The sequence below is a fragment of the Oncorhynchus masou genome, unplaced genomic scaffold, assembly GCF_036934945.1.
Source record: "Oncorhynchus masou masou isolate Uvic2021 unplaced genomic scaffold, UVic_Omas_1.1 unplaced_scaffold_4063, whole genome shotgun sequence".
NCBI classification, from domain to species: Eukaryota; Metazoa; Chordata; class Actinopteri; order Salmoniformes; family Salmonidae; genus Oncorhynchus; species Oncorhynchus masou.
The window spans coordinates 1,945-28,342 of NW_027010463.1; the positions used below are offsets into that span (position 1 = coordinate 1,945).

The 26,398-nt window shown below is 56.0% G+C and overlaps 1 protein-coding gene across 1 annotated transcript; it reads right to left on the minus strand.

The window, feature by feature from the left end:
• Positions 1-26,398, minus strand: LOC135534873 (axoneme-associated protein mst101(2)-like; the record flags this gene model as incomplete). Its single annotated transcript, XM_064961685.1, has 8 exons — positions 1-1,103; positions 1,253-1,782; positions 2,859-3,546; positions 6,001-6,784; positions 11,595-11,691; positions 16,464-16,591; positions 20,238-20,383; positions 26,260-26,398. Coding segments are annotated over 8 exons (3,615 nt in total), but the record flags the coding sequence as incomplete, so codon positions are not given.

Sequence of the window (26,398 nt, forward strand, 5' to 3'; positions counted from 1 at the left end):
TCATTTTTCTGTCGCCGCTGTTTTCTGCTGCCGGGTTGTTTTCTGTCGCCGCTGTTTTCTCTGTCGCCGCTTTCGTTTTCTGTCGCCGCTTGCTTGTCTGCCGCCGTTCTTCGTTCTGTCGCCGCTGCTTCTTCTCTGTCGCCAGCTCGTCGTTTTCTGTCGCCGCTTCGCTTCTGCCTGTCGCTTGTCTTCGCCGCTTGCTCGTCGCTGTCTGTCTGTCGCCGTTTCGTTTTTCTGTCGCCGCTTGTTCGCCGCTTCTCTGTCGCTACGCTTCTGTCGCTGCCGCTTGTTCGCCGGCTTTTTTTGTCGCCGCTGCTTTCTTGTCGCTCGCTTGCTTCGCTGCTTCGTTGCTAGTCGCTTTCGCTCTCGCTCGCTTGTCTCGCTTTCTGTCGCTTGTTTCTGTCTGCTTGCTCTTCGCTTTCGCTTGTCTTCGCCGCTTGTCTTCGCCGCTTGTTCGCCGCTTGTCGCCGCTGTCTCGCTTGTCTTCGCTGCTTTGTCTTCGCTCGCTTTGTTCGCCGCTTGTCTGCTCGCCGCTTGTCTTCGCCGCTTCTTCTCGCTTGCTCGTTTGTTCGCCGCTTGCTCTTCGCTTTGTTTGTCGTTCGCCGCTTTGTCTTCGCCGTCTTCTGTCGCCGCTGTCGCTCGCCGCTTGTCGTCCGCTTGTCTGTCGCCGCCGCGTTCTTTCTGCGCGCTTCTGTCGCTCGGCTTGTCTTCTTCTGTCGCCGCCGCTTCTTCTTCTGTCGCTCGCCGCTCTGTCTGTTCTGCCGTTCTTCTGTCGCCGCCGCTTGTTCTGTCGCCGCTTGTCTCGCTTCTCTGTCGCTTCAGCTTTCTGTCGCCGCTTGTCGTCGCTCGTCCGCTTGCTTCTTCTGTCGCCAGTCGCTTGTTCGTCGCCACGCTTTCGTCTGTCGCCTGCTTGTCGTCGCCGCTTCTCTGTCGCCGCTTCTGTCGCCGCTTGTCGCTTGCGTTCGCCGCTTCTGTCGCCGCTTTCTTGTCGCCGCTTGTCTGCTTCGCTTGTTCGTCGCTGCCGCTTTTTCTGTCGCTCCGCTTGTCTGTCGTCGCTCGCTTCGCTGCTTGCTTCGTCCGCTTGTCTTCGCCGCTTGTCTTCGCTGCTTGTTGTTCGCTGTCTTGTCTTCGCCAGCTTGCTTCGCTGCTTTGTTCGCCGCTTGCTCGCTGCTTGTCTGCTCGCTCGCTTGTCTTCGCCGCTTGTTCGCCGCTTGTCTTCGCCGCTTCGTCTTCGTCGCTTGTCGCTTCGTGCTTGTCTTCTTCGTTCGCGGCTTGTCTTCGTTCTCTCGCTTGCTCGTCGCTGCGTTGGCTTGTTCGCTCAGCTTGCCTCGCTGCTTCGCTTCGCGCGCTTGTCTGCTTTCTTGTTCGCCGGCGCTTGTTCGCTCGCTTGCCGCTGTCTTCTTCTGCCGCTGCTTTCGCCGCTTCGTCTTCTTCGCCGCTTGTCTTCGCCGCTTGTTCGCCGCTTCTTCGCGCTTGCCCTCGCCGCTTGTTCGTCTCGCTTGTTCTGTCGCTGCTTCGTCGCTGTCACTTGCTCGCTGGCTTTTGTCGCCGTCAGCTTGTTCCGTCGCTTGTTGTGCTTGTCGCCGCTTGTTCTGTCGGCTGTTTGTCTTCGCCGCTTCGTCTTCGCGCTGCTTTCGTTCTTCGCTCGCTTCTGTCTTCGCGCTGCTTTCGTCTCGCTTCTGCGGCCGTTTGTTCCTCGCCGCTTGTCGTTCGCTGCGCTTGTCTTCGCTTGCTTGTCGCTGCGTTTGTCTCGTCGCTTGTCTTCGCCGCTTCTCTTCGCCGCTTGTTCGCCAAGCTTGTCTTCGCTGCTTGCTCGCTCGCTTTCGCTGTCTTCGCTTGTCTTCGCTTTCGCTGCGCTTGTCTTCTCGTTCGCCAGCTTCTTTCTTCTTTCATGGCCAAGCTTGTCTTCTCTTTCGCCATACTTGTCTTCTTTCCTCTCGTCTCTTGTCTTTCGCCACAGCTTGTTCTTCTCTTCGCCTTGCTTCTTCTTCTCTTCGTCACAGTTTGTTCTCTCTTTCGTCATAATATTTGTCTTCTTCGCTTTCACATTTGTCTTTCGCCGCTTGTCTTCTTCTTTTTCGTCATATTTGTCTTCGTCATATTTGTCTTCTTTTCGTCATAGCTTGTCTCTTTCTTTCGACAGCTTGTCTTCTTCGCCGTTTGTCTTCTTTCTTTTCGTCATATTGTTCCTTTCTTCGCCATAAGCTTGTCTCTTTCTCTTTTCGCTTTCGCTTGTCTTCTTTCTTTCGCGCTTGTCTTCTTTTTCAAGGCTTTCTTTCGCTTTCAAGGCTTTTCTTTTTCATTAAGGCTTTCTTTTCATTACGCTTCTTTCGTCATGCTTTTCTTTTCGTCATACTTTCTTCGGGCTTTCGCGCTTTCTTTTTCGTCATTTTCTTCTCTTTGCCATGCCTTTCTTTCTTTTCGTCATATTTGTTCCTCTTTTTCGGCCACAGCTTGTCTCTCTTTTTCATTACAGCTTGTGTCTCTTTTCGCTTTCGCCGCTTCTGTCTCTTTCATTAGCTTCGTCTTCTTTCGCCGCTTTCCGTCTTTTCGCTGCTGTCTTTTTTCGCCGCTTTCTTTTCTTCGCTTGTCTGTCGCTGCTTGAAAGTTTTCGCTGCTTGTTCGCTGTCATTTTCCGGTTGGTTTGTTCGCCGCTTGTCGCTGCCGCTTGTCGTGCTGCTTTCTGCCGCCAGCTTGTCGCTGCTTGCCGCCGCTTGTCGCTTGTCGCCGCTTCTGTCGCCGCTTCTTTCTGTCGCCGCTTCTTGTCGCCGTCGTTTTTCTTCTGTCGCTCGCCGCTTGTCGCCGCTTTTTCTGTCGCCGTCAGTTTTACCGCTGCTGCCGCTTATACGCCGCTTCACGCTTTGCCGCCGTCATTTGCCGCCGCTTTCTGTTCGTCGCCGCTTCTCGCCGCTTTTCTCGCTTCTTCGCTTTCTTCGCTTTCGCTGGGCTTGTTCGCTGGCTTGTTCGCTTTCGCTTGTTTCTCGCCGCTTGTCTTCGCTGTTTGTCTTCGCCGGGTTTGTCTTCGCTGCTTTGTTCCTCGCTGTTTGTCTCGCTTGTTCGCTGCTTGTCTTCGCTTTCGCTTATCTTTCGCTGCTTTGTCTTCGCTGCTTGTTTTCGCTATTTGTCGCTGGTCATTTGTCGCTGCTTCGCTTGTCGCTTGTCTGTCGCTGCTTTCTTCGCCGCTTTCTTCGCTTCTTCGCCGCTTGTTCGCTGGCTTGTTCTTCGCTTTCGCTTGTTCGCGCTTGTTTTCGCTTCGTCGCCGCTTGTCGTCAGCTTTCTCTGTCGCCGTCATTTTCTGTCGCCGCCGTTTTCTGTCGCCGCCGTTTTCTCTGTCGCCGCTGCTTCCTGTCGCCGCTTCTGTCGCCGCCGTTTTCTGTCGCCGCCGTTTTCTCTGTCGCCGCCGTTTTCCTCTGGTCGCCGCCGCGTTGTCGCCGCTGTTTTCTCTGTCGCTGCCGTTTTCTTGTCGCTGTTTTCTGTCGCCGCCGCTTCTTCTTGTCGCCGCTGTTTTTCTGTCGCTTCCTCGTTTTCTCTGTCGCCGCCGTTTTCCTGTCGCCGCCGTTTTTCTGTCGCCGCTTTCGTTTTCTCTGTCGCCGCCGTTTCTGTCGGCCGCTTTGCTTTTCTGTCAGCTGCCGCTCTTCTTCTGTCGCCGTCATTTTCTGTCAGTTGCCGTTTGTCGCTGCCGCTTTCGTCGCCAGCTTGTTCGTCGCCGCGCCTTCGTCGCCGCTTTTCGTCGCCGCTTCTGTCGCCGCTTCTGTCGCTGCCGCCGTCGCCGCTTTCTCGCTTTCTTCGGGCTTGTTCCCCGCTTGTCTTTCTCGCCATGCTTGTCTTCTTCTTCACATTTGCTCTGTCTTTCTTCGCCGCGCTTTCTGCTCCTCTCTTTCGCCAGCGCTTGTCTTCTCTTTCGCCGCTTCTTGTCTTTCTTTTCGGGCTACAGTTTGTTTCGCCACATTTGCCTTCTTTCGCCAGCTTGTCTTCTTTCGCCACGGCTTGTCTTCTCTTTCGCCAGCTTGTCTTCTTCTCTGTCGCCAAGGCTTGTCTTCGCTTGTTCGTCGCCGCTTCTGTCTGTCGCCGCTTCTGTCTGTTCGTCGCTGCTCTGCTCGTCGCCGCTTTCCGTTCGTCGCCGCTTGTTCGTCGCTGCTTCTCGTCGCCGCTTCTGTTCGTTCGTCGCCGTCATTTGTTCGTCGCCGTCATTTGGTTCGTCGCTCGCCCCGCTTGGCCTCGTCGCCGCTTGCTTTCTGCCGCCGCTTCGCTTGTCTGTCGCTGCTGTTTGTCTTGTCGCCGCCAGCTTTCTGCTGCTGGCCGGCTTTCTGTCTTCGCTGCTTTCTTCGCTTTTCGTCGCTTTCGCTTCGCTTTCTCGCCTGTTCGTCTTTGTTTCGCTTGTCTTCGCCGCTGGTTCGCTGGCTTGTTCGCTGCTTGTTCGCCGCTTGTCTTCGCCAGCTTGTTCGCCGCTTGTTTCGCCGCTTGCTCGCTTTCGCTTGTTCGGCCAGCTTGCTCGCTTGTCTTCGCTGGCTTGTTCGGCTTGTCTTCATGTTCTTCGCTTGTCTTGTCGCTTACAGCTCGTCTTCTGTCTTGCTTCGCGCTTGCTTTCTTCGCCACATTTGTTCGCTTGCTAGCTTGTCTTCGTCTGCTTGTTCGCATATTTGTCTCTCTTGTTCGCCTGTTCTTCTTTTCGCTTTCGCTTGTCTCGCTGCTTGTTCGTCACGGCTTGTCTCTTCGCTTCTCTTTCGCCAGCTTGTCTTCGTTCGCTTTCGCGCTTGTCTTCGTTCGCTTTCGCTTGTCTTCTTCTTCTTTCGGCTGCTTCGTCTTCGGCTTTCTTTTCGCTTTCAAGGCTTGTCTGCTTTCTTTCGCTCAAGGCTTGTCTTCACAAGGCTTGCTTTCTTTCTTTTCATGGCTTGTCTGCTTTCTTTCAAGCCAAGGCTTGTTTTCAGCCAAGGCTTGTCTTCTTTTTCGCTTCGCTTGTTCTTCTTCGCCGCTTGTGCTTCTTCTTTTCGCCAGCTTGTCTTCTTTCATTGCTTAGCTTGTCTTCTTCTCTGTTCGCCAAGGCTTGTCTTCTTCTGTCGCTGCTTGTCTGTCGCCGGCTTGTCTGTCGCCGGCTTGTCTGTCGCCGCTTCGGGCCGCCTGTCGTCTTTCGCCGCTTGTCGCCGGGCCGGGCTTGTCTGTCGTGCTTCGCCGCTTCTGTTCGTCGCTGCCGCTTGCCTGTCGCCGCCGCTTCTGATTGTCGCCGCTTGGCTTGTTCGTCGCTGCTTGGCTGCTTGTCGCCACGCTTCTTTCGTCGCCGCTTCTCTGTCGCTTCTTCGCTTCTCTCGCTTGTCTGTCTTCGCCAGCTTGTCTTCGCTTTCGCTTGTCTTCGCTCGCTTGTCTTCGTTTGTCGCCGGCTGGTCTGTCTTCGCTGGCTTGTTCGCCGTTTGTCTTCGCTGGCTTGTTCGTTTTCTTCGTTTGTTCGCTTGTCTTCGCTGGCTTGTCTTCGCCGCTTGTTCGCTGTTTGTTCGCTGGCTTGTTCGCTGGCTTGTTCTTCGCTTGTCTTCGCTTCTCTCTTTTCGCTTTCGCTTGTCTTCACAAGGCTTGTCTTCTTTCACTAGCTTGTCTTCTTTTCGCTTCGCGCTTGTCTTCTTCTTCTTTCGCCATACTTGTCTTCTCTTTTCGCTGCTTGTCTTCTTCTCTTTTCATTACGCTTCATCTTCTTCTTTCGTCACGCCTTCTCTTTCGTCAAGGCTTTCTTCTTTCGCTTTCTTCTTCTTTTCGGGCCAAGGCTTGTCTTCTCTTCGCTACGCTTGTCTTCTTCTTTCGTCAAGGCTTGTCTTCTTCTTTCGCTGCTTGTCTCTTCTTCTTTTTCGCTGCTGCTTGTCTTCTCGCTTTCGTTTGTTCTTTCTTTCGCTTTCACGCTTGTCTTTCTTTCTTTTCGCTTACGCTTGTCTTTCTTTCGCTTTCAAGGCTTGTCTCTCTCTCTTTTCGCTTCTGTTCGCTTCTTCGCTGTTTGGCTTTCTTTCGCTGCTCGTTCACGCTTCGTTCCCTTTCGCTGGCTCGCCGTTTGTCTTTCGCTGGCTCGCTTCGCCGCTTCTGTCTTCATTGGCTCGCTTCGCCGCTTCTGTCTTTTCGCTGGCTCGCTGGCTTGCTGTTCGCTGGCTCGCTGGCTTGCTGTCTTTCGGCTGGCCTGGCTGGCTTGCTGTCTTTCGCTGGCTCGCCCGCCGCTTGTTCTTTCGCTGTTCGTCATTGCTTCTCTGTCTTTCGCTGGCTCGCTTCGTCTTTCGCTATTCGGCCAGTTTGCCCGCTGGCTCGCCATTGGCCTCTTTCGCCGCTTCTTCGAAATACCGCTTATCTCTTTCGGCCGCTTATCTGTCTTTTTCGGCTTCGTCACCGCTTTCTCTGTCTCTTCGCTTTGCTCGCCCGGCTTGCTTTGTTCGCTGGCTCTGTCTGCCATTGGCTCGTCATTGTCTCTTTCGCTTGGCTCGCCGCTTGTCTCTTTCGCTTGGTCAGTTGGCTTGTCTCTTTCATTATTCGCCGCTTCTGTCTTCGCTGGCTCGTCAGTTTGTCTCTTTCGGGCTTGGCTCGCTGCTTGTCTTTCGCTCTGGCTCGCCTCGGCTTGTCTTTCGCTGGCTCTCGCCGCTTCTGTCTCTTTTTCGCTGGCTCGCCGCTTGTCTCTTCGCTGGCTCGGGCTTCGCTTGTCCCGCTGGCTCGCCGGCTTGTCCCTTTCGCTGGCTCGCCGCTTCTCTCTTTCGCCGCTCGCCGCTTCTGTGTCTTTTCGCTTGCTCGCTGGCTTGCTTTGTCTTTCGCTGGTTTCGTCTCGCTGGCTCGCCGATTGTCTTCGCTGGCTCGCCGCTTGTCTCTTTCGCTGGCTCGCGCTCTCCTTTCGCTGGCTCGCCGCTCTGTCTCTTTCGCTGCTCGCCGGGCTTGCTCTGTCTTTCGGGCTCTGTCTCTTTCGCTGGCTCGCCGCTCTGTCTCTTTCGCGGGCTTCCGTCGCTTGCTTTCGCTGGCTCGCCGCTCTGTCTCTTTCGCTGGCTCGCCGCTGTCTCTTTCGGGCGGGCTCGCCGCTGTCTCTTTCGCTGGCTCGCTCGCTCTGTCTCTTTCGCTGGGCTCGCCGCTTCTTGTCTCTTTCGCCGGTTCCTTTGCTGGCTCGCTGGCTCACTCTGTCTGTGTCTCGCTCCTTCGCTCTGTCTGTCGTCTCGCTTCGCTCTGTCTCGCTGCTCTCTCGCTCTTCGTCTTGTCTCGCCTTCGCTTGTCTGTGTCTCGCTCTCGCTCTGTCTGTGTCTCGCCTCTCTCGCTCTGTCTGTGTCTCGCTTCTCGCGCTTTGTCTGTGTCTCGCCCTCTCGCCTCTGTCTGTGTCTCGCCCTCGCTGTCTCGCTTGTCGCTCGCTCTGCTGTGTCCTTTCGCTCGCTCTGTCTGTGTCTCGCTCTCTCGCTCTGTCTGTCTCTCGCTTGGTCTGTCGCTTCTCGCTCTGTCGCTTTCGCTCTGTTCCAGGTTCCCGCTTCTGCTCGTCGCTCTGTCTTTCGCTGGCTCTCTCTGTCTCTTCGCTTGCTCGCTGGCTTGCTGTCTTTCCGCTTGCTCGCTGTTCGCTTGTCGCTCTTCGCTGGCTGCGCTCTGTCTTTCGCTGTTGCCTCGCTCTGTCGCTGTCTCGCTTCTTGTCTGTGTCTCGCTGCTCGTCGCTCTGTCTGGTCGCTGGCTGCCGTCTCGCTCTGTCTCGCTGTGCTCGCTCGCTCGCTCTGTCTTGTCGCTCGGCTCTGCCTCGCTCTGTTCCGTTCGCTGGCTCGCTTGTCGCTCTGTCTCTTTCGCTGGCTCTCGTCGCTCTGTCTGCTGCTCGCGCTCTGTCTGTCTGCTGGCTCGCTCGCTCGTCTTTCGCTGGCCTGCTCGCTCGTCGCTCTGCTCTGTCTTTCGCTTCTGGCTCGCTCTGTCTGTGTCTCGCTTCTCGCTCTGTCTGTGTCTCGCTTCGCTCTGTCTGCTCTGCTTTCTGTGTCTCGCTCTCTCGTGTCTTGTCCTGTGTTCTCGCTCTCGTCGCTTCTGTCTGTGTCTCGCTCTCTTCGCTTCTGTCTGTGTCTCGCTCTCCGCTCTGTCTGTGTCTCGCCTTCGTCTGTCTGTGTCTCGCTTCGCTCTGTCTGTGTTCCGCGCTCTCTCACTCTCTTGCTCTCTCGCTCTGTCTGTGTCTCGCTCTTCGCTCTCTGCGCTCTCTCGCGCTCTGTGTCTCGTTCTGTCTGTGTCTTCGCTCTCTCGCTCTCTCGCTCTGTCTGTGTCTCGCTCTGTCTGTGTCTCGCTCTGTCTGTGTCTCGCTCTGTCTGTGTCTCGCTCTCTCGCTCTCCCTGTGTCTCGCTCTCTCGCTCTGTCTGTGTCTCGCTCTCTCGCTCTGTCTGTCTCTCGCTCTCTCGCTCTGTCTGTGTCTACTCTGTCTCGTGTCTCGCTCTGTCTGTGTCGCTCTTCGCCTTGTGTGTGTCTCGCTCTGTCTGTGTCTCGCTTCTCGCTGTCTGTGTCTCGCTCTGTCCTCGTCTTCAGCTCTGTGTGTCCGCTTCGTCTGTCTGCTTCGCTCTCTCTCTCTGTCTGTGTCTTCGCTCTGTCTGTGTCTCGCTCTGTCTCATGCTCTTCGCTCTGTCGCTCTCTCGCTCTGTCTGTCTCTCGCTCTCTCGCTCTGTCTGTGTCCCGCTCTCCTCGCTCTGTCTGTGTCTTCGCTTCGCTCTGTCTGTGTCTCGCTCTCGCTCTGTCTGTGTCTCGCTCTCTCGCTCTGTCTGTGTCTCGCTTCGCTTGTCTGTGTCTCGCTCTTCGCTCTGTCTGTGTCTCGCCCTTCGTTTCTGTCGTCTTCGCCGTTCTGTCTCGCTTTCTCTTCGCTTGCTCAGGCCTTCGTTTCTTCGCTCTGTTCAGGAAATGCCGTTTCGCCTTCTCGCTCTGTCTGTGTCTCGCTCTTCTCGCCCAGCCTGTGTCTCGCTTTCGCTTCTGTCTGTGTCTTCGCTTCGGGCTTGTCTGTGTCTCGTCTCGCTTGTCTGTGTCTTCGCTCGCTCTAGCCTGTGTCTCTTCGCTTCGTTTCATGTCTGTCTCGCTTCTTCGCTCTGTCTGTTCCGTTTCGCTCTGTCTGTCTGTCTCGCTCTGTCTGTGTCTCGCTTCTCGCTTCTGCTCGTCTCTGTCTGCTGTCTCGCTTGTCTGTGTCTCGTCTCGTCTTGTCTCGCTCTGTCTGTGTCTCGCCTTCGCTTGTCTGTGTCTCGCTCTCTCGCTCTGTCTGCTTCCCGCTCTTCGCTCTGTCTGTGCTCCTGCCTTCGCTCTGTCTGTGTCTCGCTCTGTCTGCTGCTCTCGCTCTGTCTGTGTCTCGCCTCTCTGTCTGTGTCTCGCTTCTCGCTCTCTGTCTGTCCGCTCCTCGCTCTCTCGCTCTGTCTGTGTTCTCGCTCTGTCTGTCGTCTCGCTTCTGTCTGTGTCTCGCTCTGTCTGTGTTCGTCTTCGCTTGTCTGTGTCTCGCTTTCGCTCTGTCTGTGTCTTCGCTTGTCTTGCTCCTGTCGCTGTCTCGCTTCGTCTGCGTCTCGCTTGTCTAGTCTTCGCTTCTCTCGCTCTGTCTGCTGTCTCGTCTCTCTCGCTCTGTCTGTCTCGCTTCGCTCTCGCTCTGTCTGTGTCTCGCTTCGTCTGCTGCTCTCGCTCTGTCTGTGTCTCGCTTTCTCGCTCTGTCGTCTGTGTTCTCGCTTCTCTCGCTCTGTCTGTGTCTCGCTTTCGCTCTGTCTGTGTCTCGCTCTCGTCTCTGTCTGTGTCTCGCTTCTCGCCTCTGTCTGTGTCTCGCTCTCGCTGTCTGTGTCTGCTGTCTCGCTTTCGCTTCTCGCTCTGTCTGTGTCTCGCCTTCGTTCGCTTGTCTGTGTCTCGCTTTCGCTCTGTCTGTTCTCGCTTCTGTGGCTCTGCTCTGTGTTCCTCGCTCTGTCTGTGTCTCGCTCTGTCTGTGTCTCGCTCTCTCTCGCTCTGTCTGTGTCTCGCTTCTCGCTCTGTCTGTGCTCTCGCTCTCTCGCTTGTCTGTGTCTCTCGCTCCGCTTGTCAGGTCTCGCTCTTCGCTCTGTCTCAGTGTCTCGCTTTCTCGCTATGTCTGTGGCTCTCGCTTCCGCTTCTCGCTCTGTCTGTGTCTCGCTTCTCTGCTTGTCTGTGTCTCGCTTCTCGCTTCTCGTCTGTGTCTCGCTTCGTTTGCGCTGTGTCTCGCTCTTCGCTTGTCTGTGTCCTCGCTTCTGTCGTTGTGTCTAGTCTCTCGCTTCTAGTTCTGCTTCTTCGCTTGTCGCTCGTCTCTCCTGTCTGTGTCTTCGCTCTGCTTGTGTCTCGCTTTCTGCTCTCGCTCTGTGTCCTCGCTCTCTCGCTCTCGCTCTGTCTGTGTCTCCCGCTCTTCGCTTTGTCTGTGTCTCGCCTTCGTCTCTGTTCTGTCTCGTGTCTCGCGTTCTCGCTCTGTCTGTGTCTCGCTCTTCGCTCTGTCTGTGTCTCGCTTCTCGCTCTGTCTGTGTCTCGCTCTCTCGCTCTGTCTGCTGTCTCTCGTCTTGTCTCGCTCTCTCGCTCTGTCTGTGTCTCGCTCTTCGGCTTGTCTGTGTTCCCGTCTCGCTCTGTCTGTGTCTCGCTCTTCGCTCTGTCTGTGTCTCGCTCCTCGCTCTGTCTGTGTCTCGCTTCGCTTTGTCTGTGTCTCGCTTCGCTTCTCGCTTGTCTGTGTCTCGCTCTTCGCTCTGTTCTGTGTCTCGCTCTCTCGCTCTGTCTGTGTCTCGCTCTCTCGCTCTTCGTCTGTCTGTCTCGCTCTCTCGCTCTGTCTGTCTCTGCCTTCGCTTGTCTGTCTCGCTTCTCTCGTCTCTCGCTCTGTCTGTGTCTCGCTCTCTCTCGCTCTGTCTGTCTCTGCCTCTCGTCTTCTCTGTCTGTCTCGCTCTGTCTTGTCTCGCTCTCTGCTTCTCGGCTTGTCTATGTCTCGCCTTCGCTCTGTCTGTTCTCGCCTTCGTCTTCGCTCTGTCTGTGCTCTCCGCTTCTCTCGCTTGTCTGTGTCTTCGCTTCTCGCTTTCGTCTGTCTGTGTCTCCGCTCTCTCGCTTTCTGTGTCTCGCTCTCGCTCTGCTCTGTCTCGCTTGTCTCGGTCTCGCTCGCTCTGTCGCTTCGCTCTGTCTTCGCTCTCTCGCTCTGTCTGTCTCGTCTTGCTCTGTCTGTGTCTCGCTTGTCGCTTTCGCTCTCTCGGCTTGTCTGTGTCTCGCTTGTCTGCGTCTCAGCTTCTGTCTGCTGTTCTCGCTCTGTCTGTGTCTCGCTTCTCGCTCTGTCTGTGCTCGCCTTCGCTCTGTCTGTGTCTCGCTTCTGTCTGCGTCTCTGTCTGTGTCTGCGCTCTGCTCGCTTGTCTGTGTCTCGCTTCTGTCTGTGTCTCGCTTCTCGCTTGTCTGTGTCTCGCTCTGTCGTGTCTCGCTCTGTCGCTGTCTCGCTCTGTCTGTGTCTCTGCTTGTCTGTGTTTCTCGCTCTGTCTGTGCTCGCTCTGCTTGTCTCGTCTCGTCTCGCTCTGTCTGTGTCTCGCTCTTCGCTCTGTCTGTGTCTCGCTTTCTCGCTCTGTCTGTTTCGCTCTCTCGCTTCTCTCGCTCTCGTTCTGTGTCTCGCCTCTCTCGCTTTGTCTGTGTTCCTCGCTTCGCTTCTGTCTGTGTCTCGCTTCGCTTGTCTGTGTCTCGCTCTCTTCGCTCTGTCTGTGTCTCGCTTTCTCGTCTGTTCCTCGCTTCTCGCTTTCGTCTTCGCTTGTCTGTCGCTCTCTGCTTCTCGCGCTCTGTCTGTGTCTCGCTCTCTCGCTTTCTGCTCTGTCTCGTCTTCGCTCTGTCTGTGTTCGCTTCGCTCTGTCTGTGTCTCGCTTCGTCTGTCGTGTCTCCGCTTCTTCGCTCTGTCTGTGTCTCGCTTTCGTTCGCTTGTCTGTGTCTCGCTCTGCTTTCGCTTGTCTGTGTCTCGCTTCTCGCTCTGTCTGTGTCTCGCTCTCTCGCTTGTCTGTGTCTCGCTCTCGCTTCTGTCTGTGTCTCGCTCTCTCTCGTCTTGTCTGTGTCTCGCTTGCTGCCGTCTCGCTCTGTCTGTGTCTCGCTTCCGCTTCTCGCTCTGTCTGTGTCTCGCTCTGCTCGCTCTTCGTCTGTCTCGCTTCTCGCTTCTCGCTTGTCTGTGTCTCGCTCTCTTCGCTCTGTCTGTGTCTCGCTCTCTCGCTCTGTCTGTGTCTCGCTTGTCTGTGTCTCGCTTCGCTCTGTCTGTGTCTCGCTTCTCGCTTGTCTGGCTCCGCTTGTCTGTCTGTGTCTCGCTCTCGCTCTGTCTGTTCTCGCTCCTCGCTCTGTCTGTGTCTCGCTGTCGGTCTCGCTTCTGTCTGTGTCTCGCTTCCTTCGCTCTGTCTGTGTCTCGCTCTCGTCTGTGTCTCGCTCTGTCTGTGTCTTCGCTCTCGCTCTGTCTGTGTCTCGCTCTCTCGCTCTGTCTCAGTTCCCGCTTCGCTCGCGCTTGTCTGTGTCTCGCTTCTCGCTTGTCTGTGTCTCGCTCTTCGCTTCTGTCTGTGTCTCGCTCTTCGCTTGTCTGTGTCTCTGCTCTTCGCTCTGTCTGTGTCTCGCTTCTTGCTCTGTCTCGCTTCGCTTGTCTGTGTCTCGCTTCTCGCTCTGTCTGTGTCTCGCTCTTCGCTCTGTTCTAGGTTCCTGTCTGTCGTCTCGCTTCTCGCTTGTCTGTGTCTCGCTCTCTCGCTCTGTCTGTGTCTCGCTTCTTCGCTCTGTCTGTCTCGCTTCTCGCTTCTGTCTGTGTCTCGCTCTCGCTTTCTCGCTTCTGTCTGTGTTCTCGCTCTTCGCTCTGTCTGTCGCTCGCTCTCTCGCTTCTGTCTGCTGTCTCGCTTTCGCTCTGTCTGCTGTCTTCGCTTCTCGCTTTGTCTGTTTCGCTCTGTCTGTGTCTCGCTCTCTCGCTTCTCGTGTCTTGTCTGTGTTCTCGCTCTGTCTGTGTCTTCGCTCTCTCGCTTCTGCTTGTCTGCTCTCGCTCTGTCTGTGTCTCGCTCTTCGCTCTGTCTGTGTCTCGCTTCTCGCTTGTCTGTGTCTCGCTTCTCTCGTTCTGTCAGTCTCGCTCTTCTCGCTCTGTCTGTGTTCTCGCTTGTCTCGCTCTGTCTGTGTCCTCGCTTCGTCTGTGTCTCCTCGCTCTGTCGTGTCTCGCTTCTTCTCGCTCTCTGTCTGCTCTGTCTGTGCTCTCGCTCTGTCTGTGTCTCGCCTTCTCGCTTGTCTGTGTCTCGCTTCTCGCTTCTCTCGCTCTGTCTGTCGCTCTCGCTCTGTCGCTTCGCTTTCTCGCTTGTCTGTGTCTCGCTCTCTTCGCTTCGTCTCTGTCTCTGCTCTTCGCTCTGTCGTCTGTCTGTCTTCCGCTTCTCGCTTGGTCTCGTCTCTCGCTTGTCTGTGTCTCGCTTCTTCGCTTCTGTCAGTGTCTCGCTTCTCGCTTGTCTGTGTCTCGCTCTTCGCTTCTCGCTCTGTCTGTGCTCGCTTTCGCTTGTCTCGTGTCTCGCTCTCTCGTCTTGCCTGTCTCGCTTCTCGCTCTGTCTGTGTTCTCGCTTGTCTGTGTCTCGCTCTCTCGCTTTGTCTGTGTTCCGCTTCTTCGCTCTGTCGTGTCTCGCCTTCGCTTGTCTGTTGTCTCTCTCGCTTGTCTGCTGTCTCGCTTCTCGTTCGCTTCTCTTCGCTCTGTCTGTGTCTCGCTTTCGCTTGTCTGTGTCTCGCTCTTCGCTTGTCTCTGCTCTGTCGCTTCTCGCTTCTGTCTGTGTCTCGCTTTCTCGCTTGTCTGTGTCGTTCGCTTCTGTCGTTCGCTTCTGTCTGTGTCTCGCTTCTCGCTCTGTCTGTGTCTCGCTTGTCTGTCGCTTGTCTGTCTTCGCTTCTCGCTCTGTCTGTGTCTCGCCTTCGTCTCGCTTGTCTGTGTCTCGCTCGCTCTGTCTGCTGTCTGCTCTCGCTTGTCTGTCGCTCTTCGCTCTGTCTGTGTCTCGCTCTCGTCTCTGCTCGCTTTCTGCTTCTCTCGCTTGTCTGTGTCTCGCTTCTGTCTGTGTCTCGCTCTGTCTCGCTTCTTCGCTCTGTCTGTGTCTTCGCTCTTCGCTTGTCTGCTCGTCGTTCTCGCTTCTCTCGCTTGTCTGTGTCTCGCTCTCTCGCTTGTCTGTGTCTCGCTCTCTCGCTCTGTCTGTGTCTCGCTTTCGCTTGTCTTGTCTTCGCTCTGTCTGTGTCTCGCTCTTCGTCTCTGTCTGCTGTCTCGCTCTGTCTGTGTCTCGCTTCGCTTGTCGCTGTTCTCGCTTGTCTGTGTCTCGCTCTGTCTGTGTCTCGCTTCTGTCTGTGTCTCGCTCTGTCTGTGTCTCGCTTCTGTCTGTGTCTCGCTCTCTCGCTCTGTCTGTGTCTCGCTTCTCGTCTGTGCTCTGTCTCGCTCTGTCTGTGTCTCGCTCTGTCTGTGTCTCGCTTGTCTGTGTCTCGCTCTGTCTGTGTCTCGCCTTTCGCTCTGTCTGTGTCTCGCTTTCGCTCTGTCTGTGTCTCGCTCTCGCTTCTCGCTCTGTCTGTCGTCTCGCTCTCGCTCTGTCTGTCTCGCTCTCTCGTTTGTCTGTCTCGCTCTTCGCTCTGTCTGTCTCGCTTTCTCGTCTGTGTCTCGTCTCTCGCTCTGTGTCTCGCTTCTTGTCTGTGTCTGCTGTCTGTGTCTCGCTTCTCGCTCTGTGTCTCGCTTTCTCGCTCTGTCTGTGTCTCGCTCTTCGCTCTGTCTGTGTCTCGCTCTCTCGCTCTGTCTGTGTCTCGCTCTCTCGCTCTGTCTGTGTCTCGCTCTGTCTGCTGTCTCGCTCTCGTTCTCGCTCTGTCTGTGTCTCGTCTGCTTGTCTGCGTCTCTCTCGCTCTGTCTGTGTCTCGCTTCTCTCGCTCTGTCTGTCTCTCGCTCTTCGCTCTGTCTGTGTCTCGCTCTCGCTTGTCTGTGTCTCGCTCTGTCTCGTCTCGCTCTCTCGCTCTGTCTGTGTCTCGCTTCTCTCGCTTCTCGCTCTGTCTGTGTCTCGCTCTTCGTCTCTGTCTGTGTCTCGCTCTCGCTTCTCTGCTCTGTCTGTGTCTCGCTCTTTCGTCTTCTGTCTTCGTTTCGTCTTCGCTCTGTCTGCTCTCGCTCTGTCTGTGTCTCGCTCTCTCGCTCTCGTCTCTCGCTCTCGTCTCGCTCTCTCGCTCTGTCTGTGTCTCGCTTTCTCGCTCTGTCTGTCTCTCGCTTTCGCTTGTCTGTGTCTCGCTCTCTCGCTTCTGTCTGTGTCTCGCTCTGTCGCTCTCGTCTGTCTCGCTCTCTCGCTCTGTCTGTGTCTCGCCTTCGCTCTGTCTGTGTCTCGCTCTCTCGCTCTGTCTCGCTGTCTCGCGCTCTGTCTGTGTCTCGTCTCTCGCTCTCGCTCTGTCTCGCTGTCTCGCTTCTGTCTGCTGCTCTCGCTCTGTCTGTGTCTCGCTCTTCGCTCTGTCTGCTCTCGCTCTGTCTGTGTCTCGTCTGCTTGTCTCGCTCTCGCTCTGTCTGTGTCTCGCTCTGTCTGTGTCTCGCTCTGTCTGTGTCTCGCTCTTGCTGTCTGTGTCTCGCTTCTCGTCTGTGCTCTCGCTCTGTCTGTGTCTCGCTTCTGTCTGTGTCTCGTCTCTCGCTTGTCTGTGTCTCGCTTCTCGCTTGTCTGTGTCTCGCTTCTCGCTTCTCGCTCTGTCTGTGTCTCGCTCTCTCGCTCTGTCTGTGTCTCGCTCTTCGCTCTGTCTGTGTCTCGCTCTCTCGCTCTGTCTGTGTCTCGCTTCTCTGTCTCGCTTTCTCGCTCTGTCTGTCTCGCTCTCTCGCTTCTGTCTGTGTCTCGCTTCTCTCGCTCTGTCTGTCTCGCTCTCTCGCTCTGTCTGTGTTCTCGCTTGTCTCTGTCTCTGTCTGTCGCTTCTCTCGCTTGTCTGTGTCTCGCTTGTCTGTCGTCTCGCTTGTCTCGCTCTCGCTTCGTCGTCTGTCTCGTCTTCGCTTGTCTGTGTCTCGCTCTTCTCGCTCTGTCTCGTTCTCGCTTGTCTGTGTCTCGCTTGTCTGTGTCTCGCTTCTTCGCTTTCTGTCTGTGTCTCGCTTCTCTCGGCTTGTCTGTGCTCCTCGCTTCTCGCTCTGTCTGTGTCTCGCTTCTCGCTTTCTCTGTCTGTGTCTCGTCGCTTGTCTGCTCGCTTCTCGCTCTGTCTGTGTCTCGCTTCGCTTGTCTGTGTCTCGCTTTCTCTGTCTCTGTCTGTGTCTCGCTTGTCTGCGTCTCGCTCTGTCTCTTCGCTCTGCTTCGCTCTCGCTCTGTGTCTCGCTCTGTCTCGTCTTCGCTCTGTCTGTGTCTCGCTTTCTCGCTTGTCTGTGTCTCGTTCGCTTCTCTCGCTCTGTCTCGCTGTCTCGCTCTGTCTGTGTCTCGCTCTGTCTGTGTCTCGCCTTCTCGCTTGTCTGTGTCTCGCTTCTCGCTTCTGTCTGTGTCTCGCTTCTCTCGCTCTGTCTGTGTCTCGCTTCTCGTCTTCGCTTGTCTGTGTCTCGCTTTCGCTTGTCTGTGTCTCGCTCTCTCGCTCTGTCTGTGTCTCGCTTTCGCTTGTCTGTCTTCGCTTTCGTCTCGCTTCGTCTGTCGTCTCGCTTCTCGCTCTGTGTCTCGCTCTCGCTTCGTCTCGCTTGTCTGTGTCTTCGCCTTCGCTTTCGCTTTCGCTTCTCGCTTGTCTGTGTCTCGCTCTTTCGTTTGTCTGTGTCTCTTTCTCGGCTTGTCTGTGTCTCGCTCTCTTCGCTTGTCTGTGTCTCGCTTCGCTTTCTGTCTGTGTCTCGCTCTCGCTTGTCTGTGTCTTCGCTCGCTTGTCTGTGTCTCGCTTCTTCTCGGGCTTGTCTGTGTCCCGCCCTGTCTGTGTCTCGCTGCAGTCTCGCTCTTCGTTTGTGTCTCGCTCTCTTCGTCTGTGTCTCGCTTCGCTCTGTGTCTCTCGCTCTGTCTGTGTCTCGGCTTGTCTGCCCGCTTCTCTCGCTTCCAGTCTGTGTCTCGCTTCGCTCTGTCTGTGTCTCGCTTTCTCTTCGCTTGTCTGTGTCTCGCTTCGCTTGTCTCTGTCCGCTTCGATTTGTCTGTCTCGCTTCGCTCTGTCTGTCTGTCTCTCGCTCTGTCTGTCTTGCTCTGTCTGTCTCGCTTTCCGCTCTGTCTGTGTCTCGCTTCTCGCTCTGTCTGTGTCTCGCTTCGTCTTCGCTTCTGTCTGTGTCTCGCTGTCTGTCGCTTGTCTGTGTCTCGCCTCTCTCTGTCTGTGTCTCGCCTTCGTCTGTGTTCCCGCTCTTCGGTCTTGTCTGTGTCTCGCTTCTTCGTTGTTGTGTCTCGCTCTCTCGCTCTGTCTGTCTCTCGCTCTGTCTGTCTGTGTCTCGCCTCTCGCTCTGTCTCTCTGTCTGTCTGGGCTCTGTCTGTGTCTCGCTCTCTCGCTGTCTGTGTCTCGCCTCTCGCTCTGTCTGTGTCTCGCCTTCGCTTCGCTCTGTCTGTCTCGCCTCTCGCTCTCTCGCTTCTCTCGCTCTGTCTGTGTCTCGCTTCTCGCTCTGTCTGTGCTCCCGCTTCTGTCGCCCTGTCTGTGTCTCGCTCTGTCTGTGTCTCGCTTCTCGCTCTCTCGCTCTGTCTGTGTCTCGCTTTCTCGCTTGTCTGTGTCTCGCTCTCTCGCTTGTCTGTGTCTCGCTCTCTTCGCTCTGTCTGTGTCTCGCTCTGCTTCTGTCTGTGTCTCGCTCTCTCGCTCTGTCTCTGTCTGTCTCTCGCTTGTCTGTGTCTCGCTTTCGCTTGTCTGTGTCTCGCCGCTTCTGCTTGTCTGTGTCTCGCTTCTCGCTCTGTCTGTGTCTCGCTTCTCGCTTGTCTGTGTCTCGCCTCTCGCTCTGTCTCGTGTCTCGCTTCGCTCTGTCTGTGTCTCGCTTTCTTCGCTTGTCTGTGTCTCGCTTGTCTCTGTCTTCGCTTCTCGCTTGTCTGTGTCTCGCTCTTCGCTCTGTCTGTGTCTCGCTTCGCTCTGCTTGTCTGTGTCTCGCTCTGTCTGTGTCTCGCTTCTCTCGCTTGTCTGTGTCTCGCTTTCGCTTGTCTGTTCTCGCCTTCAGTTTGTCTGTGTCTTCGCTTGTGTCTTCGCTTCTTCGCTTGTGTCTTCGCTTTCTTCGCTTGTGTTCCGCTTTCGCAGTTTGTTCGTGTCTTCGCTTGTTCGTGTTCCCGCTTCCTTCGTTTCGTTCGTGTTCCCCGCTTTCGGGGCTTGTTCGTGTCTTCGCTCTTCGCTTGTCTGTGTTCCCGCTTTCCTTCGCTTGTCTCTGTCTTCGCCGCTTGTCTGTCTTCGCTTCTCGCTTGTTCGTTCCCGCTTCTTCGCCGCTTCGTTCAGGTCTCGCTTCTCTCGCTTGTCTGTCTTCGCTTTCGCTTTCTCTTGTTCGTCTTCGCTTCTGTCTGTGTCTCCTCTCGCTTCTTCGCTTGTCTAGGTATCTTCGTCATTTCTCGGGCTTGTCTGTGTCTCGCTTTCTCGCTTTTCTGTTCGTGTTCCCGCCTTCTTCGCCGTTCAGTCTCGCTTCTTCGCTTTCGCCTGTGTCTCTCGCTTTCGCTCTGTCTGTGTCTGGCTCTTCTCGCTTGTCTGTCTCGCCCTTCGGGCTTGTCTGTGTTCGCTTTCGTTTTCGTTTGTCTGTCTTCTCGCTTCCTCCTTCTGTCTGTGTCTCGTCTTCGCTTCTGTCTGTGTCTCGCTTCTGTCGCTTCTCGTCTGTCTCTCGCTTGTCTGTCTTCGCTTGTCTGTCTCGTTTCTCGCTTGTCTGTCTGTGTCTCGCTTCGCTTGTCTGTCTGTGTCTCGCTTCGCTTTCTGTCTGTCTCGCTTTCCTTCGCTTGTGCCTGTGTCTCGCCTCCTCGCTCTGTCTGTGTCTCCTGCTTCGCTCTGTCTGTGTTCGCTTCGCTCTGTCTGCTTGTTTTCTTCGCTTTCTGTTCTGTGTCTTCACTTTCTCGGCTTTCGGCTTGTCTTTGTCTTCGCTTTCGTCGAGCCTGTGTCTCTTCGCTTCTTCGGCTTGTTCGTGTCTTCGCTTTCGCTTGTTCAGGTTTCGCCGCTTGTCTGTGTCTCGCTTCGCTCTGTCTGTGAATCTCGCTTCTCGCTCTGTCTGTGTCTCGCCTCTCGTCTCTGTCTGTGTCTCGCTTCTCGCTCTGTCTGTCTCGCTCTCTCGCTCTGTCTGTGTCTCGCTCTCTCGCTCTGTCTGTGTCTCGCTCTTCGCTCTGTCTGTGTCTCGCTCTCGCTCTGTCTGTGTCTCGCTTCTCGCTCTCGCTCTGTCTGTGTCTCGCTCTGTCTGTGTCTCGCTCTCTCGCTCTGTCTGTGTCTCGCTTTCTCGCTCTGTCTGTGCTCTCGCTCTGTCTGTGTCTCGCTCTGTCTGTGTCTCGCTCCTGTCTGTGTCTCGCTCTGCTCTGTCTGTGTCTCGCTCTTCGCTCTGTCTGTGTCTGTGCTCTCGCTCTGTCTGTGTCTCGCTCTCTCGCTCTGTCTGTGTCTCGCTTCTCGCTCTCTCGCTTGTCTGTGTCTCGCTTCTCTCGCTTGTCTGTGTCTCGCTTTCGCTCTGTCTGTGTCTCGCTCTCTCGCTCTGTCTGTCTCTCGCTCGTCTGTCTGTCTCGCTCTTCGCTTCTGTCTGTGTCTCGCTTTCGCTCTGTCTGTGTCTCGCTTTCTCGCTCTGTCTGTGTCTCGCTCTCTCGCTCTGTCTGTGTCTCGCTCTTCGCTCTGTCTGTGTCTCGCTCTCTCGCTCTGTCTGTGTCTCGCTCTCTCGCTCTGTCTGTGTCTCGCTTCTCTCGCTCTGTCTTGTCTCGCTCTCGCTCTGTCTGTGTCTCGCTTCTCGCTCTGTCTGTGTCTCGCTCTTCGCTCTGTCTGTGTCTCGCTCTCTCGCTCTGTCTGTGTCTCGCTCTGTCTGTGTCTCGCTCTTCGCTCTGTCTGTCTCGCTTCTCGCTTCGCTCTGTCTGTGTCTCGCTTGTCTGTGTCTCGCTCTTCGCTCTGTCTGTGTCTCGCTCTTCGCTTCTTGTCTGTGTCTCGCTTTCTCGCTTGTCTGTGTCTCGCTCTCTCGCTCTGTCTCGCTGTCTCTCGCTCTCTCGCTCTGTCTGTGTCTCGCTCTTCGCTCTGTCTGTGTCTCGCTCTGTCTGTCTCGCTCTCGCTCTGTCTGTGTCTCGCTCTTCGCTCTGTCTGTGTCTCGCTTTCTCGCTCTGTCTGTGTCTCGCTCTCTCGCTCTGTCTGTGTCTCGCTTTCGCTCTGTCTGTGTCTCGCCTTCGCTCTGTCTGTGTCTCGCTCTTCGCTCTGTCTGTGTCTCGCTCTTCGCTCTGTCTGTGTCTCGCTTCTGCTCTGTCTTGTCTGTCGCTCTCGCTCTGTCTGTGTCTCGCTCTTCGCTCTGTCTGTGTCTCGCTCTTGCTCTGTCTTCGCTTCGCTCTCGCTTCGTCTTCGCTGCTTGTCTGTGTCTCGCTTCTCTCGCTCTGTCTTGTCTCGCTCTCTGCTCTTCGCTCTGTCTGTGTCTCGCTTCGCTCTCGCTCTGTCTGTGTCTCGCTTCGCTCTGTCTGTGTCTCGCTCTCGTCTCGTCTCTCGCTTGTCTGTGTCTCGCTTCTCGCTTGTCTCGTCTTCGTCGCTTCTCGTCTGTGTCTCGCTTCTCGCTCTGTCTGTGTCTCGCTTCTCGCTCTGTCTGTGTCTCGCTTCTCTCGCTCTGTCTGTGCTCTCGCTTGTCTGTGTTCTCGCTTTCGCTCTGTCTGTGTCTCGCTCTCGCTCTGTCTGTGTCTCGCTTCTCGCTTGTCTGCTGTCTCGCTCTTCGCTCTGTCTGTCTCGCTTTCGCTCTGTCTGTTCTCGCTTCGTCTCTCGCTCTGTCTGTGTCTCGCTTCTCGTCTGTCTGTGTTCGCTCTTCGCTCTGTCTGTCGTCTCGCTTGTCTGTCGCTTGCTCGTCTTCGCTTCGCTCTGTCTGTGTCTCGCTCTCTCGCTTGTCTGTGTCTCGCTTCGCTTGTCTGTGTCTCGCTTGCTCTTCGTCTGTCTGTGTCTCGCTTCTCGCTCTGTCTGTCGTCTCGCTCTGCTTCTCGCCTTCGCTCTGTCTGTGTCTCGCTTTCGCTCTGTCTGTGTCTCGCTCTGTCTGTGTCTCGCTTTCGCTCTGTCTGTGTCTCTCTCTGTCTGTGTCTCGCTTTCGCTCTGTCTGTGTCTCGCTTCTCGCTTGTCTGTGTCTCGCTCTCGCTCTGTCTGTGTCTCTCGCTTTCTCGCTTCTGCTCTGTCTGTCTCGCTCTTCGCTTGTCTGTGTCTCTCGCTTCTTCGCTCTGTCTGTGTCTCGCTCTTCGCTCTGTCTGTGTCTCGCTTCTCTCGCTCTGTCTGTGTCTCGCTCTCGCTCTGTCTGTGTCTCGCTCTCTCGCTCTGTCTGTGTCTCGCTTCTCGCTCTGTGCTCTGTGCTCTGCCGCTCTCGCTCTGTCTGTGTCTCGTCTTCGCTCTGTCTGTGTCTCGCTCTGTCTGTGTCTTCGCTCTCTCGCTTGTCTGTGTCTCGCTCTCTTCGCTCTGTCTGTGTCTCGCTTCTCTCGCTCTGTCTGTGTCTCGCTCGCTTCTGTCTGTGTCTCGCTTCTCGCTCTGTCTGTGTCTCGCTTCTTCGCTCGTCTGTCTGTCTCGTTTCTCTCGCTCTGTCTGTGTCTCGCTTCTCGCTCTGTCTGTCGCTCTGTCTTGTCTCGCTCTGTCTGTGTCTCGCTCTGTCTGTGTTCGCTCTGTGCTGTGTCTCGCTTCTCGCTCTGTCTGTGTCTCGCTCTCTCGCTTGTCTGTCTCGTCTTCGCTCTGTCTGTGTCTCGCTTTCTCGCTCTGTCTGTGTCTCGCTCTCTCGCTTGTCTGTGTCTCGTCTCTCGCTCTGTCTGTGTCTCGCTCTCGCTCTGTCTGTCTCGCTCTCGCTCTGTCTGTCTCGCTCTCTCGCTTGTCTGTGTCTCGCTCTCGTCTGTCTGTGTCTTGCTTCTCTCGCTCTGTCTGTGTCTCGCTCTTCGCTTCTGTCTGTTTCTCGCTCTCTCGCTTGTCTGTGTCTCGCTCTCGCTTGTCTGTGTCTCTCGCTCTCTCGTTCGCTCTGTCTGTCTGTTCTCGCTTCGCTCTGTCTGTGTCTCGCTTCTCGCTCTGTCTGTGTCTCGCTTCTCTCGCTCTGTTCTGTGTCTCCGCTCTCTCGCTCTGTCTGTGTCTCGCTTCGTCTCTGTCTGTCTCGCTTCTCGCTTGTCTGTGTCTCGCTCTCGCTCTGTCTGTGTCTTCGCTCTCTCGCTCTGTCTGTGTCTCGCTCTCTCGCTCTGTCTGTGTCTCGCTCTCTCGCTTGTCTGTGTCTCTGCTCGTCTCGCTCTTCGCTTGTCTGTCTCTTCGCTCTCGCTCTGTCTGTCGCTCTCGCTCTGTCTGTGTCTCGCTCTCTCGCTCTGCTCTGTCTCGCTCTCTCGTCTCTCGCTCTGTCTGTGTCTCGCTTTCTCGCTCTGTCTGTGTCTCGCTTCTCGTGCTCTCTCGCTCTGTCTGTGTCTCGCTCTGTCTGTGTCTCGCTTCTCTCGCTCTGTCTGTGTCTCGCTTGTCTGCTCTGTCTCGCTCTCTCGCTCTGTCTGCTTCGTCTCGCTTCGTGTCTCTGCTTCCTCGTCTGTGTCTCGCGTTCTCGCTTTGTCTGTCTCGCTTCTCGCTCTGTCTGCTTTCGCTCTCGCTCTGTCTGTGTCTCGCTGCTTCGTCTGTGTCGTTCGCGCTCTCGCTCTGTCTGCTGTCTCGCTTTCTCGCTCTGTCTGTGTCTCGCTTCTCTCGCTTCTGTCTGTGTTCTCGCTTCTGTCTGTCTTGTCTGCTCGTCTTTCGCTCTGTCTGTGTCTCGCTCTCGCTCTGTCTGTGTCTCGCTTGTCTGTTTCGCTTGCTGTCGGTTCGCTCGCTTCTGCTCGCTTGTCTCTGTCTGCTGTCTCGCTCTGTCTGTGTTCTCGCTTCTCGGCTCTGTCTGTGTCTCGCTCGTCGTCTCGCTCTGTCTGTGTCTCGCCTCTCTCGTCTGTGTCTCGCTCTTCGTCTCTGTCTGTGTCTCGCTCTGTCTGGCTCGCTCTGTCTGTGTCTCGCTTCTCGCTCTGTCTGTGTCTCGCTCTGTCTGTGTCTCGCTCGTCTCGCTTTCGCTCTGTCTGTGTCTCGCTTCTCGCTCTGTCTGTGTCTCGCTTCGCTCGCTCTGTCTGTGTCTCGCTCTCGCTCTGTCTGTGTTCTCGCTCTCTCGCTCTGTCTGTGTCTCGCTCTGTCTCGCTCTTTGTCTGTGTCTCGCTCTTCGCTCTCGTCTGTGTCTCGCTCTCTCGCTCTGTCTGTGTCTCTCGCTTCTCGCTCTGTCTGTGTCTCGCTTCGCTTGTCTGTGTCTCGCTTTCGTCTTGTCTGTGTCTCGCTTTCTCGCTCTGTCTGTGTTCTCGCTCTCGCTCTGTTTCTGCTCTCGCTCTCTCGCTCTGTCTGTGTCTCGCTCTTCGCTCTGTCTGTGTCTCGCTCTTCGCTCTGTCTGTGTCTCGCTCTCTCGCTCTGTCTGTGTCTCGCTCTCTCGCTCTGTCTGTGTCTCGCTCTCTCGCTTCTGTCTGTGTCTTCGCTTCTCTCGCTCTGTCTGTGTCTCGCTTCTCGCTTGTCTGTCTCGCTCTCTCGCTCTGTCTGTGCTTCTCGCTTGTCTCGCTCTGTCTGTGTCTCGCTTCTCTCGCTCTGTCTGTGTCTCTGCTTCTCGCTCTGTCTGTGTCTCGCTTCTCGCTCTGTCTGTGTCTCGCTTCTCGCTCTGTCTGTGTCTCGCTTCTCGCTCTCTCGCTCTGTCTGTGTCTGCTCGCTCTCGCTTCTGTCTGTGTCTCGCTTTCTCGCTCTGTCTGTGTCTCGCTCTCTCGCTCTGTCTGTGTCTCGCTCTTCGCTCTGTCTGTGCTCTCGCTTCTCGCTCTGTCTGTGTCTCGCTCTCTCGCTCTCTCGCTCTGTCTGTGTCTCGCTTTCTGCTTCGCTCTTGTCTGTGTCTCGCTCTCTCGCTCTGTCTGTGTCTCGCTCTTCGCTCTGTCTGTGTCTCGCTTTCGCTTCTGTCTGTGTCTCGCTTCTCGCTCTGTCTGTCGCTCTCCGCTCTGTCTGTGTCTCGCTCTGTCTGTCTCGCTCTCGTCTCGTGTCTCGCTCTGTCTGTGTCTCGCTCTGTCTGTGTCTCGCTCTGTCTGTTCGCTCTTCGCTTCTGTCTCTGCTCTCGCTTGTCTGTGTCTCGCTTTCTCGCTCTGTCTGTGTCTCGCTCTCTCGCTCTGTCTGTGTCTCGCTTCTCTCGCTCTGTCTGTGTCTCTGTCTTCTCGCTTCTGTCTGTGTCTCGCTCTCTCGCTTCTGTCTGTGTCTCTGCTTTCGCTTCGTCTGTCTGTGTCTCGCTCTCTCGCTCTGTCTGTGTCTCGCTCTCTCGCTCTGTCTGTGTCTCGCTCTCTCGCTCTGTCTGTGTCTCGCTCTCTCGCTCTGTCTGTGTCTCGCTCTTCGCTCTGTCTGTGTCTCGCTCTTCGCTCTCGCTCTGTCTCTCGCTCTCGCTCTGTCTGTGTCTCGCTCTTCGCTCTGTCTGTGTCTTCGCTCTTCGCTCTGTCTGTGTCTCGCTTCGTCTCGCTCTGTCTGTGTCTTCGCTCTTCTCGCTCTGTCTGTGTCTCGCTCTTCGCTCTGTCTGTGTCTCGCTTTCTCGCTTGCTCTGTGTCTCGCTTCTCTCGCTCTGTCTGTGTCTCGCTTCTCTCGCTCTCTCGCTCTGTCTGTGTTCTCGCTCTCTCGTTCTCGCTCTGTCTCGCTTTCGCTCTGTCTGTCTCGCTCTCGCTCTGTCTGTGTCTCGCTTCTCGCTCTGTCTGTGTCTCGCTTCTTCGCTCTGTCTGTGTCTCGCTTCTCGCTCTGTCTGTGTCTCGCTTCTCGTCTGCTGTCTCTGTCTTCGCTTCTCGCTCTGTCTGTGTCTCGCTCTCTCGCTTCTGTCTGTCTCTGCTCTGTCTGTCTGTGCTTCTCGCTTGCTCTGGTCTCGCTCTCTCGCTTGTCTGTCTCGCTTCGCTTCGCTCTGTCTGTGTCTCGCTCTCGCTCTGTCTGTGTCTCGCTTCTTCGCTCTGTCTGTGTCTCGCGTCTCTCGTCTCTGTCTGTGTCTCGCTCTCTCTCTCTGTCTGTGTCTCGCTCTCTCGCTCTGTCTGTGTCTCGCTCTCTCGCTCTGTCTGTGTCTCGCTCTGTCTGTGTCTCGCTCTGTCTGTGTCTCGCTCTCTCGCTCTGTCTGTGTCTCGCTCTGTCTGTGTCTCGCTCTCTCGCTCTGTCTGTGTCTCGCTCTGTCTGTGTCTCGCTCTCTCGCTCTGTCTGTCTCTCGCTCTGTCTGTCTTGCTCTCTCGCTCTCTCGCTCTGTCTGTGTCTCGCTCTGTCTGTGTCTCGCTCTGTCTGTGTCTCGCTCTGTCTGTGTCTCGCTCTGTCTGTCTCGCTCTCTCGCTCTGTCTGTCTCGCTCTGTCTGTCTCGCTCTGTCTGTGCTCTGCTCTGTCTGCTCTCGCTCTGTCTGTGTCTCGCTCTGTCGTGTCTCGCTCTGTCTGTGTCTCGCTTCTCTCGCTCTCTGTCTGTGTCTCGCTCTCTCGCTCTCTCGCTTGTCTGTGTCTCGCTCTCTCGCTCTGTCTGTGTCTCGCTCTTCGCTCTGTCTGTCTCGCCTTCTCGCTTCGTCTTTGCTCTGTCGTCTGCTTCGTCGCTCTGTCTGTGTTCTCGCTTCTGCTTCTGCTCTCGCTGTCTCGCTTTCTCGCTCTGTCTGTGTCTCGCTCTCTTCGCTCTGTCTGTGTCTCGCTCTCTCTCGCCTTCGTGTCTGTGTCTCGCCTCTCGCTCTGTCTGTGTCTCGCCTTCGCTCTGTCTGTGTCTCGCTCTCGCTCTGTCTGTGTCTCGCTCTCTCGCTCTGTCTGTGTCTCGCTTTCGCTTCTGTGCTCGTCTCGCTTTCGCTCTCGCTCTGTCTGCTCGTCTCGCTGTCTCGCTCTGTCTGTGTCTTCGCTTTCGCTCTGTCTGTGTCCGCTCTCGTCTCTGTCTGTCGTCTCGCTCTGTCTGCTGTCTCGCTTCTCGCTCTGTCTGTCTCGCTCTTCGCTCTGTCTGTGTCTCGCTTCGCTTGTCTGTGTCTCGCTCTTCGCTCTTGTCTGTCTTCGCTCTCTCGCTTTCTCTGTCTGTGTCTCGCTCTCGTCTCTGTCTCGTCTTCGCTTTCTCGCTCTGTCTGTGTCTCGCTTCTCGCTTGTCTGTGTCTCGCTCTCCGCTCTGTCTGTCTCTCTCGCTCTGTCTGTCTCGCTCTCTTCGCTCTCTCTGTCTGTCTCGCTCTCTCTCTCTCGCTTGTCTGTGTCTGCGCTTCGCTCTCGCTCTGTCTGTGTCTCGCTTCTGTCGTCTGTCTGCTGTTCTCGCTCTCGCTCTGTCTGTCTCGCTTCGCTCTGTCTGTGTCTCGCTCTCTCGCTCTGTCTGTGTCTCGTCGCTCTCGCTTGTCTGTGTCTCGCTGCTCTCGCTCTGTCGTGTCTCGCTCTCTCGCTCTGTGTCTGGCTTCTCTCGCTCTCTTCGCTCTGTCTGTGTCTCGCTCTCGCTTCTGTCTGTCTCGCTGTCTTCATGCTGCTCGCTGTCTCT